General features: G+C 34.0%; 1 protein-coding gene across 1 annotated transcript in view; it reads left to right on the top strand.

The window, feature by feature from the left end:
• Positions 1 to 5,869: 5,869 nt before the first annotated feature.
• The window catches only part of LOC129220764 (serine-rich adhesin for platelets-like), a 49,463-nt gene continuing 41,126 nt past the window's right edge, over positions 5,870 to 14,206 (top strand). The window contains exon 1 of the mRNA XM_054855193.1: positions 5,870 to 6,089. Coding sequence (XP_054711168.1) covers positions 6,048 to 6,089 — 42 coding nt within the window. The 5' untranslated portion in view covers positions 5,870 to 6,047. The remainder of the gene's footprint in view (positions 6,090 to 14,206) is intronic.

Genomic DNA, 14,206 nt, shown 5'->3' with positions numbered 1-14,206 from the left:
TTAGACTATCTGATACGATGTAAAGGTGAGGCGTTACAGAGATCTTTCCAAAAAAAAAAAAAAAAAAAATCGAAATGAAAACTCTATGCATTTGTAAGACCTCTAATACTGGGTGACTGGATGGGGTTTGGGGAGCTCCTCCGGAAAAGGTTTGAAATTTTAGGCCATCTTCAAAATGGAACCGGGGGGGGGGGGGGGGCGCTCCTGCACAAATGATTACAGTTGAGGTCCTATGAACGAAATTGTTTGTTTTCTTCGATGGTATTTGAGAGAGAATTAGTGTTTAGGACCCTCCCCAGAAATTTTCGATATTTAGGTCCTAAATACGCAGTTGAAGATCATTTTTGATATGACGTTGTGGGAATGAATGCTGTTCGTTGAGTCTCACTCGGAAATTTTTTGAAATTGATGTTTCATAAAAAAAATTTTAGATAATCTTTGAAGATGATAGTGGAAGCGGGTTCATGGAACCTCCTATGAAAATTTTCTATTAAAGTTATAAAAATGCAATTTTAGGCTACCTTTGGTGAAGTAAAAAGATGGGGACAGACTTAGAAAACCCTTCCCTCTCCCTATTTTGCTCTGTCCATAGTATTTTTCTTTTTTTAAAATATGTTGTAAAACATCCTGACCCACTTTTTTTTAACCAAAAAATTTAACTGTTTTAGTTTTTCCATAATGGAATTTTCAAATTTACCTTTAAAATTTTTGTCTGTTTAAAAAAAAAAAAAAAAAAAAAAAAACGCTTTTAGCCCCGGAAAAAACCTTTGGACGTTTTGGCTTCAGGTTGATATTCAGCAGTAATATCTTATACAGTTTTTCCCTCTTTATTTAAATTTAAATATCCGGGCTCTTGAATTTATTAATGCTCTTTTGTTTTCCATTCATTTTTTTACCTTAGAAATATTTAGAACTGCTGGTGTCTCTACCTTAAAAATTTCTGAATCACTCTTTCTCTCTATATTTTAATTTTTTTTTCCATTTAAAACCTACTTCGGGGCATCCCATGCATTTTTATCAAGGTTGGCTTTTTGCCGGCAGAAACTGGTTTTTGCCCTGCCGGTGGCAGAAACTGGTTATAACCGGTAAAAACCGGCAGAAACTGGTAGAAACTGGCAAAAACTAGAAAACGTTTTTAATAGCTCTAGTAATTACTTAATGACAAGCAATTAAGTAAAATAAAATATATAACTCATTTCGTCATTGCAAAAACTTAATATAATAGTTATTTAATAATTAGTGTAAAAATATGTTAAATAACAAGACTGACATTTCTAAAGCAAAGTAAAATTTATCGTAGTTGAAATTGCTATGTGTTAGAAATTTTAGCCTTGTAATGTTGTAAGTAACAAATTTTTCAGTTTGTTTATAATTATTTTGTTTGCATTTAATATAAAGTGTGATATATCAAATATTTAAATAAATACAGATTTTTTTTTTATTTCATTAAATTCTAAAATTCAGAAACTTGTCATTTTACACTTAATATATCTGAATAAAGCTATTCTCAAGAACAAAGAGCTCCCCCCCCCCCCATATTGATTTCTATGGAAAGCTAATAATCCAATTATATAAATACTAACACAGTCTTCAACTTTGCTGTATGTAAGAAACAATATAATTGGTTAGATTCACTGACTCATAAATGTAAAGAGTTTCATTGGTTGAAACTAGGGGTGCAACATGGATGTCGATGTTTTGGAAACATCGATTTTTTTGTTAAAAAATCGATGTTTTACTTTCAATGTTTTTGGACTATCAATGTTTTGGTTTCGATGTTTTTTCGATGCTGATGTTTTTGCATTTTAATTGAAAATTATCATAAAATTTTGCTCCAATCTTCTCGCTAGGTAATTAAGTTTACTTATGGAGTTGCCAAAAAAAAAAAAAATTTTTTACACCCGTTTTATGAGAACAATTTTTCTGCGTAGAGGATGATTTTTGGGAAGATCACTACAAGATAGTAAAAGATTAACTAGAGAGTAAAAAAGAGATCAAAACTATTGGAAGAACCTGACACTGGTAGTCTGGTGCCAGAACTTGCAGTCTATTTCAAGGCTCCAGTTCTTAAACTAAAGGAAAATCCTATACGCATTTGATAGTGATGGAAACTTCTGTTCCATCGAAAGAGATGTTTCTCAGACTGGTGGGATAGTCTGCGAAAAGAGAAATGCGCTTCTGAGGGGACAAAGTAAACAAACTTCTTTTTTTCCAAACTGTCAACACCAATAGTCGGGGTTACTTATCAATTTCCTCCAACAAGTCGTCCGTCTATTACCTTAAATATGTGTGTAATTATTAACTAACAGTACAACACATATTTCTTACTCTTAAAAATTATTGTTAGAGTTAATTTTGTATTTTTAAAATAATTAGCACAACTTTTTCTCATCATTCAACTGACGGTAAGTGCATGATGCATTTTTTCTTAGATTCTTTTTTGATGTAAATTTACTTTTAGTTTAATTCAGTTTGAAAATATTTCCTTATTACTATAACTAGATTGTATTAACCGGTGCTTGTCTTATTATCAATTTTTGCCCAACTATAATACCAAGCTGTTGCGAAATTATTCTTATTAAATTATATTCATGATTTGAGGTTCAGTATTTTCAATATATTCGTCGGATACGTATTCTTTTGTATTGCTTAAATTAGTGTAGTATATTCAAAAATGTATGTTATACATTGATAAAAAGATCGATGTTTTAATTTCTAACATCGATGTTTTGATGGGATTGAAAGAATCTTCTCAAATTTCTCCTTTGTGCACAAAAAATTAAGAAATTGTTTAGGTTTAGAAACAGCGTCAAAACTTGTATTTTGTTACAGGCTGCTGCAGTGTGAAAACAATGTAAAATTTGATTTTGAATGGTGATAGTGTTGTAAATAAATTGTATTTGGGTTAATATTTAATTATTTTTCTTATACATTTTCTATTGTATGTCAGGAATTACATTTATGTCATTTTTTGAGTTTCCGTCATAAATGTGGCAGAAAGGGGTTTTTGCCATGCCGGTTTTAACCGGTTTCTACCAGTGGTTTTTACCGCCTTGGCAGAAACCTGACAACCCTGATTTTTATCCACTTTGTTCTGATCTTCGTGGTGAAATTTTGAATAAAAATATTCATTAAATTAATATGTTGGAAGCAAACCCCGATAACTTACACCATTACAAGTAAAAATACATAAAATTGTGTATAATAAATTATTTATTAGGAACTTGCATGCAATGCATGTGTGTGTAGAGAATTAAAGCAGTCTATGGTGAATATTTTGTGCAAAATAGGATGTTTAATTTTTCTTTTCGTGAGATGTTGGTACTTGTGCTGGTATTTTGTCATTCGGTGAAATTTGAAGTTCTATTCGGTAAATTGATAATTTCTCCAATCCCAAAAATTTTAACTTTGGGCGCTCTTGATGATTGGCAGTTATAAACAAGTATGAATTAATGAATTATTATTTGCGAAACACATTATACTTACTGATGTAATTTAAAGACATCAAGAGAAAAATAGTTTCAGTAACAAGTTTTATAACTGAACCTTTTCTATGTCATGGTTTTTACTAGTTTTCCTGTGTGTGACTTACTTCTAATAAATTTTTTCACCTTTGCAAAGCCAAGGGCGCGCCCCGGCTACTAGCCTACCGGCGTCAAACCTATGCACTTTCTTTCTTTCTTTCTTTTTTTTTTTTTTGAGCAATCACGATTGCTTATTGTTCTCACTTGATTGTTTTGATGTGCTATCATTTTATTTTCCCGCCAGCACCCTCTGCAGCATCACCGTCGACCGGCTCCTCAAGATGCTGCTCCTATAGCGAAAGCCGTCTCCAGGTTCCATCCATATCCTGCACACACGCGCATACATACACAACTATAAACACACACATACACACAAACACATACACACACGCATGCATACAGACACCTACACATACACACACACGCATACATACAGACACCTACACATACACACACACACAACTACCCATATATTCATGCCTGCACACAGACACAAACACATATGCCTACACACACATACACATATCCCGCCCCCACGCACACAAACACTCATATACACAACTACCAACACTCATGCCTGCACACATCCCCCCCCACACACAAACACACACGCCTACACACACACACACTCGTGATTGCGAAAAACATAATTTGAATTCAAACTGACAAAATTCAATTATTTTTTTTTTTTGAGCAATCACGATTGCTTATTGTTCTCATTTGACTGTTTTGATGTCCTATCATTTTATTTTCCCACCGCCACCCTCTGCACCATCACCCGTCGACCGGGTCCTCACGATGCTGCTCCTATAGCGAAAGACGCCTCCAGGTTGCATCCATGTCCCACAAACACACACACACTCACATATACACAACTACCCACACACTCATGCCTGCACACAGACACAAACACATATGCCTACACACACATACACATACTCCCACACACTCATGCCTGCACACAGACACAAACACACATGCCTACACACACATACATACCCTCCACACACAAACACACACGCTTACATATACACACACACTCGTGATTGCGAAAAACATAATTTGAATTCAAGATGACAAAATTCAATTTTTTTTTTTTTTTTTTTTTGCGTTTCGAACCTGTGCGTCCTTTGGGAGTCAAGGCTAACGTCTTCTTGGATGATCCAGTCCGCTCCTGGGCATAGCTATATTTTTAAGAAATTATTGTTCAAATCAAAGATATTGCAAATTATCTGCTTTGACCAGAAAAGGAACTCGACTCAATCATTACGCCCCTTCCCTATCCTCCAATTGCTTTTTTTCTGCTAACGGGCTGGTTGCTATCTATTCTAGTCGAATTTCGCTTCTTTGTATATATTAGCGCGCCACATTTTTTTTTTTTCAACAAGCTATTTATTAATTTTTTTTCTCCGTGATGTGCGCCCTTTTCTGCTTGCGCTCCTGGGCCAGGCCTAGGATGGCCTATTAGGTAATCCGGCCCTGCATGCTAGGGAGAGCCATTTTTTACTCCCGGTGTCCCTTCCACTCCCAGTCGCATAGGCGGCTGGTGCACCAAAAAAGTGGAATCTCAAAGAAAGTGCATGAAGTAGGTTAAGGTAGACACTCTTAAAATTGATTAAAACAAAAAAAGGGGGGGGGGGGGCAATTGAATTTTAACATCATTATTGGATTAAATGATCTTCTCCAAAAAACATTCAGGACACGGCCTCAAAATCGGGATGGAACGCCATAATTGACTCCCTCTGTCCCCCCCCCCCAACTCAAAGCTCCATTTTAATATTTATTAAATTGTCGTTACATGGGAAAAATATAAAACACACACTCTTTCAGACAATTTTTATTTTTTTTAACACGTAAATCGATCAAATATATCATTTTTCGATCCATCGTTAATTTTGAACTTAGGAAAGTGGAGGGGCAAAGCCCCTCTTTTAAAAGGGAGGATGCAGTCGCCTCCTTGCTTTCCTGTACCAGATGCCTACTCCCAGTCGGGTCGGGATTCGCCGTCGTGTCTTTTAATTTAACTTTAAATCACTGAAAATTCTCATCGAAATTATAGTGACCACTTTCAAAAAGCAAATAATATTCAAATCATCAACTACACTACAATAAGAGTCACTCTGACACCGTCATACCCGAGATACAGATTACGCTTCACCGCTTCGAGTTCCGAGTAGAAAGAAGTTTCAGATAAATCTAATACACGTAGGGAAAATTCAAAGGAAATTTAGATTTGAGGCGTAGATCTTGGCGATTGTGGCTTGGCGACAGTCAAAACGAAATACCAAAAAGAGAAAGCAACCCTACTTTGCAAGGATTCGCTAGATTTTAGTGTGGTCGCTGTTTCATGCGAAGCGCGGGCGTTATTTTGAAGGGCTCCGACGTCGTCGCCATGTTTCGATCATTATAGTGTTGTTATAGCGAAGATTGTCATACAGGTGACTGGACTGTCAACTGTTCGTCAGTTAGTGTTGGAAGATCTACTTTGAAATTTTGCGAGGCTTTGGCCCACACACCGATGGCATGGGTGTAGAAGTTTGTCCAGTCCACATAGCAGAATTTAAGGTTTGTTTAATTTTTAGTTTAAAATAGCATCAAAGCATCTTAGATGTATCTTACTTTATGTTGTGTTCGTTGCGATTTTTAGTTTATATCATAAGTCAAGTACTTGAAATGTGGATACGGTTCCATAATTACCAAATCTCTTTTTTTATTTTAAGAAGCTAATAAGTATGAAAGTTCAAGTTGAAATTGTTATCGAAAACGGTGCTACAGCGAAATTTTTTTATGATCATTTCTTTTCCATTAATGCTTCTTTTTTTTTTTTTTTTTGCTATAAGAACAAGAGTCTCTTGTCCACTCATAAAGAAAATTATTTAGCCCTCTTTTTTTTGGGGGGGGGGGGAGGGGTCTTTTAAGCTTCCACCATTTAAAACTTAGTTGATAGTTGTACTTCCGTCCAACATTAGAAAGGTAATAATCTAATGAGGGGTTCATTTTAGGCGTTCAAATTTGATGATTTTAAGGGGGGGGGGGGGGGTACTATTATTTCTCTTATTGCTTTATGAAGAGCTTAAATAGATGTTGTGATATTTGCTCTAAAACTTGTAATCTAACAAAATGTCATAGAACATGCAAACATCTTTATTTCAAAATTATTTTAAAAAATTTGAAACGTTTGTGCCATGATTAAAATGATTCCGTTGTTTTATGTTATTTATTTGATTTCATACACATCTACTTTTTCTGTGACTTTCAAATCTCATTAAAGAGCTCACCATTATTCGTAACGTAAACATTAATGAGACTTTCTCAGCATATTTTTTTAAATCTGAATTAATAGTCGTTTTTCTTAATAAAATATTATGTTTAAAAATATTTAAAAGTGCAATATGATGTGCAAATTCAGAAAATGATGAACTTGCATTTTTGGTATTTCTTTTAATAGTTTCTGTAGATCGATTCAAATGTTATGTTAATCCAGTTTGTTTATTGAGTATGAAGCATGTAGTCTATACAAATGTTTTAAAGTTTTAGTGTGAAACATTTTTCTAAACTGATCCAAAATGTTAAGTTTGAATGCACTAACTGCACCATTTAGCTACCGATTTGTTTTTTAATTTGCCGCATTACTTGTAAAAAGTATTTTCTAGTTTTATATTTAATATTCTAGAATTTTATTGCGTACTTGTGTATTAAGATTTTGCTAAAAGAAACCTGAAAAGCGATTCGCTAGTGTAAATTAAAACTTACCTAAATTATTTTGATTCACGAGAAAAATTCAATGCAATATGCTTGTAATCTTCATGTCATATCGCAGAGACTTGACATTTAAATTATTTAAAGTAGTTATTGTTTGAATTAAAATTTTCTTTTTGACTCGTAACTTTTGTAAGGTTTTTGAAATAAGGCTTTTCCCCTTTGAATATTCATTTGCAAACCATTTCCGATGATAATGCGTAGTACAAATTCTAAACAGCGACATATAGATGGCAGCACGGGTCTCTCAACTGGCTTGAAATGGAAAACGCGAATGATAAGAGAATGATTAGAGATTTTTTTTTAAGCATCGGAGTTTTTTTTTTTTTGAAAAATAGCTACTTAAAAATAATTAATTTAATAATTAGTGAAAATGTAAATACTTATAATTAATTGTATACGTTCAATTTAATATAAAATACGAATTGTAGTCAATACAAATATCTAACATTCATTTGAAATATATGGTTTCCCAGTGAATCTAATTCATTATTATTCAATGGAATTCTGTATCTAATTTGAAGAAGTTTTGATTTTTTTTTCAATGTCACTAAATTTTAAATTCGTTCTCGATTGCTTCTGAATGCTCTAACTTAGACAGACATGTTTTTGATGTTTCAGTACATATTCCGTTAAAGTTGGTAGAAGAAACTAATCTGTAACTCATTTAAATTAAATCTGGTTTTAATTATTCTAATTTGGATTTAAATGATTATCTTTGGGATGGTTTTCCAATACAATCTGCTAAAGATGGTACGTACATTGCAGAACAGTTGGAGATAAATCACTGAATGCAATCCTATAATTTCCAGACAGATCAAATCCATTTTAGAAACCCTATTTTCGCGTTAGCACAACCCCACCCCCATACCGTATTTTAGAAGGAATGTGGTGTTTTTTTATTTTTAATGTTGGGAAGTGCACCCCAAAAATAATGTGACCAGATTTTTCAAGCTAAAAATCAGGACACATGACGAGGGGGGGGGGAGTAGAGTAGTTTTTTTTCTCAGGCTTAATATTTTACGTAACAGAAAAATGCCAAGAAATAACTCAAATGTACCAATAAAGAACTCAAGTTGAAAATAATTCAATAGTATTGATGTAAAGAATATTGCATCACACAACAAATTTATTAATCAAAATTATTATTTTCAGTTATACTTGCTGTTAGAAGCAATTTTAAGAAGCAAATTCTTGTTGCCTTTCAGAAAATCAAGGAATTCCTTGCATGAATAAGAAAAGTTAATTTTAGTTAAAAAAAGACTTTAAAGTGACAACTGATAATTGCGTTTTTTCAGATTTCCAAATTTTATTCACCAAGGAAAATGTTCTTTCAACAACTGCTGTTGTGCCTGGCAAACTGAAACCAAACTCAACAATCTTTGTCAAACAGTTGACTTCAATCGCCTGAGTGCGAAAATGAGTAAATATCTCTACCCATTGCTTATCTCCAGAGACTCCTTCTGCAGCCCATTTAGACGCTTAACAGCTCCTATTCTTCAATCCGAATCATGGTGGAGGTAGTTCAGCATATTAAACATTAAAGAATAACATTTTACATGACGTTCTTACGTTAACTGACAGCAAAAAATCGAAAAAGCGTTTAAAAAATTTTGATTGTATGTTATATTTCTTGTGTGACGGAATTTAAACAAAAAAGCGGGACTGTCCCGCCAAAAGCGGGACATCTGGTCACATTACCCAAAAAACTTATTTCTGAATCCACCCCTGGCTGTAGACTATAACAAAATGGTCTGCTGAAGGAACCTGGGCCAAATAATCTTCTAGCAGTCTAGGCGAGATAGGTACAGTGGCCTTCAAAATTCAAAAATTTGCTAATCTAATCCAAAAAATTCATTAATTACGTAAGAAAGATTTCAGGATTTTTTGATCCCCCTCCCCCCCATGTAAGGGTACTAAGATTTTCCAAACTGCCTCCCGCTATTCTACTGTAAGATTCTATTTCGTTTTTCAATGTTGTTTGGAAAGGATCATTTGCACCAAAAGTCACAGTTTGTCGTAAATCAAAGATTTATATTTTTCAACTGATAAGTTCATTATTTTATTGCTCTCGCCGACGTCATGGTTGTTCTGCATTCTCCAAGTACTCTAAGTACTGTTTCCCGCAGCGTAATTAAATACGCCGTGCATATCATAAACATCTCAATACAGTTCTTTGTCTAAAGTGTACGAATCTTACATCGCAATAATCGCTATTAAATTCACTATTATTAAACTATTTTTTTAAAAACCTTTTTGTGTGAAGAAATATTTACTAAAGGTTTGAATCTACCTTCGACATTTTTTTGTTGGAAAAAATCTTCAAACACTTGATGAAAATAAGTTTTGTTCTTTTGAAAGTATTCATAATTTTTGTTGAAAGTTTTGGGAGATGGAGGACACTTTTCATTGAGGAGGGAATTCCATCTTTAAAAGAAGTTGGAAGATGGATCTCCATCCTAAGAAAAATAAAATTTTATTTGAAGATCGAGATCCATCTGCCGATTGTTTTTTAAACTTGGTGTCGCCTTCTCAATCTTAAAAAGCGGCACCCATGCGTCATCTCATACATGTTTAATTTAACATTAAAATTTCTCCTATTTAAAACATTTTACGAGTAAAAACTTATTTCAGGCATTATTATGACCCCTAGGTTGAAATTCTTATTTCTAGCACTTTTTCAAGTATGACGGGCATTCTCAGCTTTTAAGTCTTTAAAAATCGCTTTAATTCTGATGAATATTTTTGATTTGATATTAATTTAAGGTGAATTTAGTTTTTTGATCTTTTATTATGTATGAGGAGATGATTTGCCTGAAGTTAGAAATGCTATTTTACATGAAACATAAATGCATGGATAATACTAGAACTGAAAATCCAAATTTTCAGTTACTAGCCAGAGGTCAGTAGACTCTTTTAGCTGACAGGCAACTTTTTCTGCAGACTTAATGAGTTACAAATAGGTCATTTTCATTTATTACTCACCTTTTTTTGCTATCACTTTCTATCTCACTTGAGACTATCCGGACTCCGTACTATTAATATGAGAAACATTGGAGCATTTCTGAAACTTGTGGTGGAAGGTGATGAAGAAAATTTCCCTATACAAACCAGGGGTGCCCCTTGGGGGGGGGGGGGTCGTGGCATAGACTGCAGCATTGAAATTTTAAAAAAGGGGTGTTTTGAGGGGTAATTTTCACTTTTGGAGGCTCTTTAATATTTAAGGGGGGTGCATCCTTGCTTTTAGAAAGCTGCAAAGGGGGGGGGGGGAGAAGGGCACCTGTTCGCCCTGGCTTGAGCCTGAAGTAGGCCTGAGATATTTTAAATGAGGGGTAAGACATATGTAGAGACGTAGGGGTAAACAATATGGATGGGAGCTTGGAAAAGTCATTTGTGACCAGGGTTGGCAAGTTTCTGCTGAGGCAGTTAAAACCGAGGCAGAAACCGGTTAAAACTGGCATGGCCAAAACCACTTTCTGCCTCATTTGAAGCAAAAACTGGCAAAAGCTCACAAAATGACAAAAAATTAATTATTGACGCACAATAAAAAATGCATTAATTGTTAACCAAAGCACACTTTAATTACAATTTTATCACAATTAAAAATCAAATGTTACATTATTTGAACCCTGCAGTTGCCTCTTAGGAAAGGTTGTTTCTTAAATGTAAACAGTTTCTCAATTTATATGCACAAATGAGAAATTTCAGAATATTCTTGCAACAGAAGAGCATCAGTAATGCCTGTTGAATTCTGTATGTCACTCCTCTTTCCTAAGCACCCATATTATTTTTTGGTAGATTAATCCGAAAATTACTAGTATCTGCAAATGAAAAGTTCCCTTTCTGAACTAAATCAAGGGCACTAACATAAGATTTTATTTTTTGAAATGATGAAATGAAGTTTAATTTTTTAGTTTACTTAAACGAATATCATTGAATCATTACTTGACTTGTTAAATACGCTTTTATGTTTTTTGCCAGTTTCTGCTAGTTTTTACCAGTTATAACCACTTTCTGCCACTGGCACTGCAAAAAACAAGTTTCTGCTGGCAAAAAGCCAACCCTGTTTGTGATGGGCCCCAAAATTTATGTGCACCCCCTAGGGCTGGGCACCCTTGTATAAACTGGGAAACATAGGAAAGAGAAGGAAAAAGGCATTAAGAAGAGAAAAAGAAAAATCGTTATGCACTGTGCCTAATGGTTAAAAAACAAAAGGCTTTTTCCATTAAGGACTTGGTCTCAAACTAAAGGTGTACCTACATTTCAATTCTCTCATAACTTTTCACATTTGTCTTTTTTATTAATACATAAATATTAAATTGTTTTGTTACTTAATCTTTAATTGTGTTTTTAATTATGTGGGAGAAGTGTTAATTAATGAAACTCTGTCTTATTCGGCTTTTGTTATACCGTTTGTTTTCCGGACACATTAGACTGGGTGGCCAGGAGCCAAAACTAAATAACAAACAGTTATATCTGAACTTCTCTTACTGATTAAAGCAAAAATGTTACTCAGTAAATTAAGCATATAGAACTTAAAATGAACTTGTATTGGAAATTGGGATAGTTATAATCTAATATGTGTTATAGTAATTTGTTTTGAAATTTTTTTGAGGTGAAACTAAAGGTTTAGAACATATTTACCTGTTTGTTGCCTATGCTTGTTAAAAAATATACATGTTGACTTTTGTTTTAATTTAAATGTATTGTGCGTAAAGAGAGAATAGTTTATGATTACCAATATCTGCTCTAAATATTACAAGTTTATATGCTGGAATTTAAAAACAATTTTGAACAAGTATAAATGAGAAAAAAAAAAACCCTTAAAAACGCTTTTTAATCATTGATTTGACTTGAATCAACAAAAGCGTGAAACCTTGCATTATTTAAAAAATTTAAAACACTGGAAATTCAAATATATGCAGGCCCAGATCTATAAATTTTGCCCCTCTCTTCCCCTGCAACAAAATCTGTGGGGTCACTCCGCAGAGGCTAGCAGTGTATATTTGCAACGTTCATAAGCTAGTTTTAAGTTTTTTTTTTTTTGCAATTTCTTGTGTTGTTGGGCGCCTTAAGGACGTGGGCTCCATTGCACTGCGGAGTCTGCAGGACGCAGATCTGGGCCTGATATATGCTTGCTTAAGTTCAACCTTGAAATGAATTTGTTAAATTTATTTACAAAACTTTGACTTTTAATTACTATTACTTTTCATTGTTTTTGGCAACAAATAAGGAGCAACATGTTAACTGTTAACTTTAGTAGGTTAACTTTATAATTACTATAATTTTTATAGACAATTTCTTAGTTTACATTCTCTCATAATCCCTGCGTTTCGCTTCCTGTTTGAAATTGTTTGCCGTAAACAATGAAAAATAATAGTAATTGAAAATTTAATTTTTTTAATTTATTCGTTGTTTTGGCTGGAGTTAAGTGCAGATATTATGACAGAATGCAAGTTGAGAGAAAAAAAAAAAAACTTCAGTATTTCTGTTTCAATGGTTAAAAGCATTAGTTATAAATTTAAACTGAAAAAATCATCCACAGCCTGCTTTTAGATGTTGACTACTTCTTTTTTTGGCTTCTGTTTTTTCAATGCCACGTGTCATGCATAATTTAGTTTTTTGCTGTATTTGTGCAGCAATCTTTTAGCATCTGCTTTCAGTTTTCAATATTTCTCATTATTTTCTCAATCATACACAATACAAAATGCATTGAGCAAAAATAGCCAAGCATTTTTCGGAACGAATATGTTTAAATTGGACTGTTTCGATCGACATATCGGTGCCTAATATCTGCAGAATATCTTGGAAAACAAAGTTTTCCTGTCCAACGTCCAACAGACGAGGCAAATATTCGCGATGTGAATTACGTACCGAAAAATGGTAAAAAAAGAACCTTCACATCAAAAAATGCTACCCCCTCCCCCCTTAAAAACGCCAGGATGGGGGGGGGGGGGCTAGTTGTTGATTTTTTTCAGTCGTGACGACTTTTTTATTTTTTCTATATTCTCAGCGTGGCGAGTCTGTATTTTCAGGTCAACTTCGTACCGTACTAGGAACGTTTACAGTACTAGGAACGTTTACAATCGAGCGTTCCGAGGTTGTTGACCCTCCCCCCCCCCATCGCTGCAGACATGTATAGTGATACTGTTCGTTCAGGCCCGGCATAGGCGGATTTAGAACTGAGTTCCTGGGGGGGCAGGATTTTTATTTTTTAGCAACATTTGTATTGCCCCCCACTCCCACGTTTTTGTCTGTTTCCTGTGATGCATAAATCCATGCTTTACTTTTTTGTGTGTCGTTTTCATGCTGTCCTTTTTGAATTGACCTTAAGAGAGGGAGCTGGTATCGAGAGTGACGCAGGGCTCCCTTTTAAGTGGGAAATAGAACATCTCCAATTTTAGGGGGCAGGGGGTTTCTCCCCCGGAGGAAATTTTGTAAAATGGATATAAAATTTGCATTTTGCAGCCTTATAAAGGTTAATTGGATAGAGAAATTGAACTAGATTTTACAGTTGTACAGTATTGTTAAAACTTTGTAAGAAACAGCCATTTTAAGTTTGAAAGAAAAAATAAACTATAGATTTCTTATTACAACAACCTTTTTTTAATTGTAAGTAGTGCAGAAAACGAAAAGGAATAGAGGTAGTGTATTTTTTTCCATGCTAAACAAATAGACAATATGTAGAAGAAGTAAGATAAAAGGAATCAATACAAAAGAATTTCCAAAATACTGCATTTGGGATTGAATAAATAGCAAGATATGAAACATGTGAGTCACAAAAATTTATTTCAAATAATATGTTACAAACGTGAGAACCATGATTTTTATTTACATTTTTAATACAGGATGTGGCAAGGAGCTGAATTTGACATAGTTTGGCATTCCTCCCCCCTCCACCATTTGTTAGAAATTTTAAAATT

The sequence above is a fragment of the Uloborus diversus genome, chromosome 4 (assembly GCF_026930045.1).
Source record: "Uloborus diversus isolate 005 chromosome 4, Udiv.v.3.1, whole genome shotgun sequence".
Lineage (NCBI taxonomy): Eukaryota > Metazoa > Arthropoda > Arachnida > Araneae > Uloboridae > Uloborus > Uloborus diversus.
This window is presented reverse-complemented; position numbering and strand designations above follow the sequence as displayed.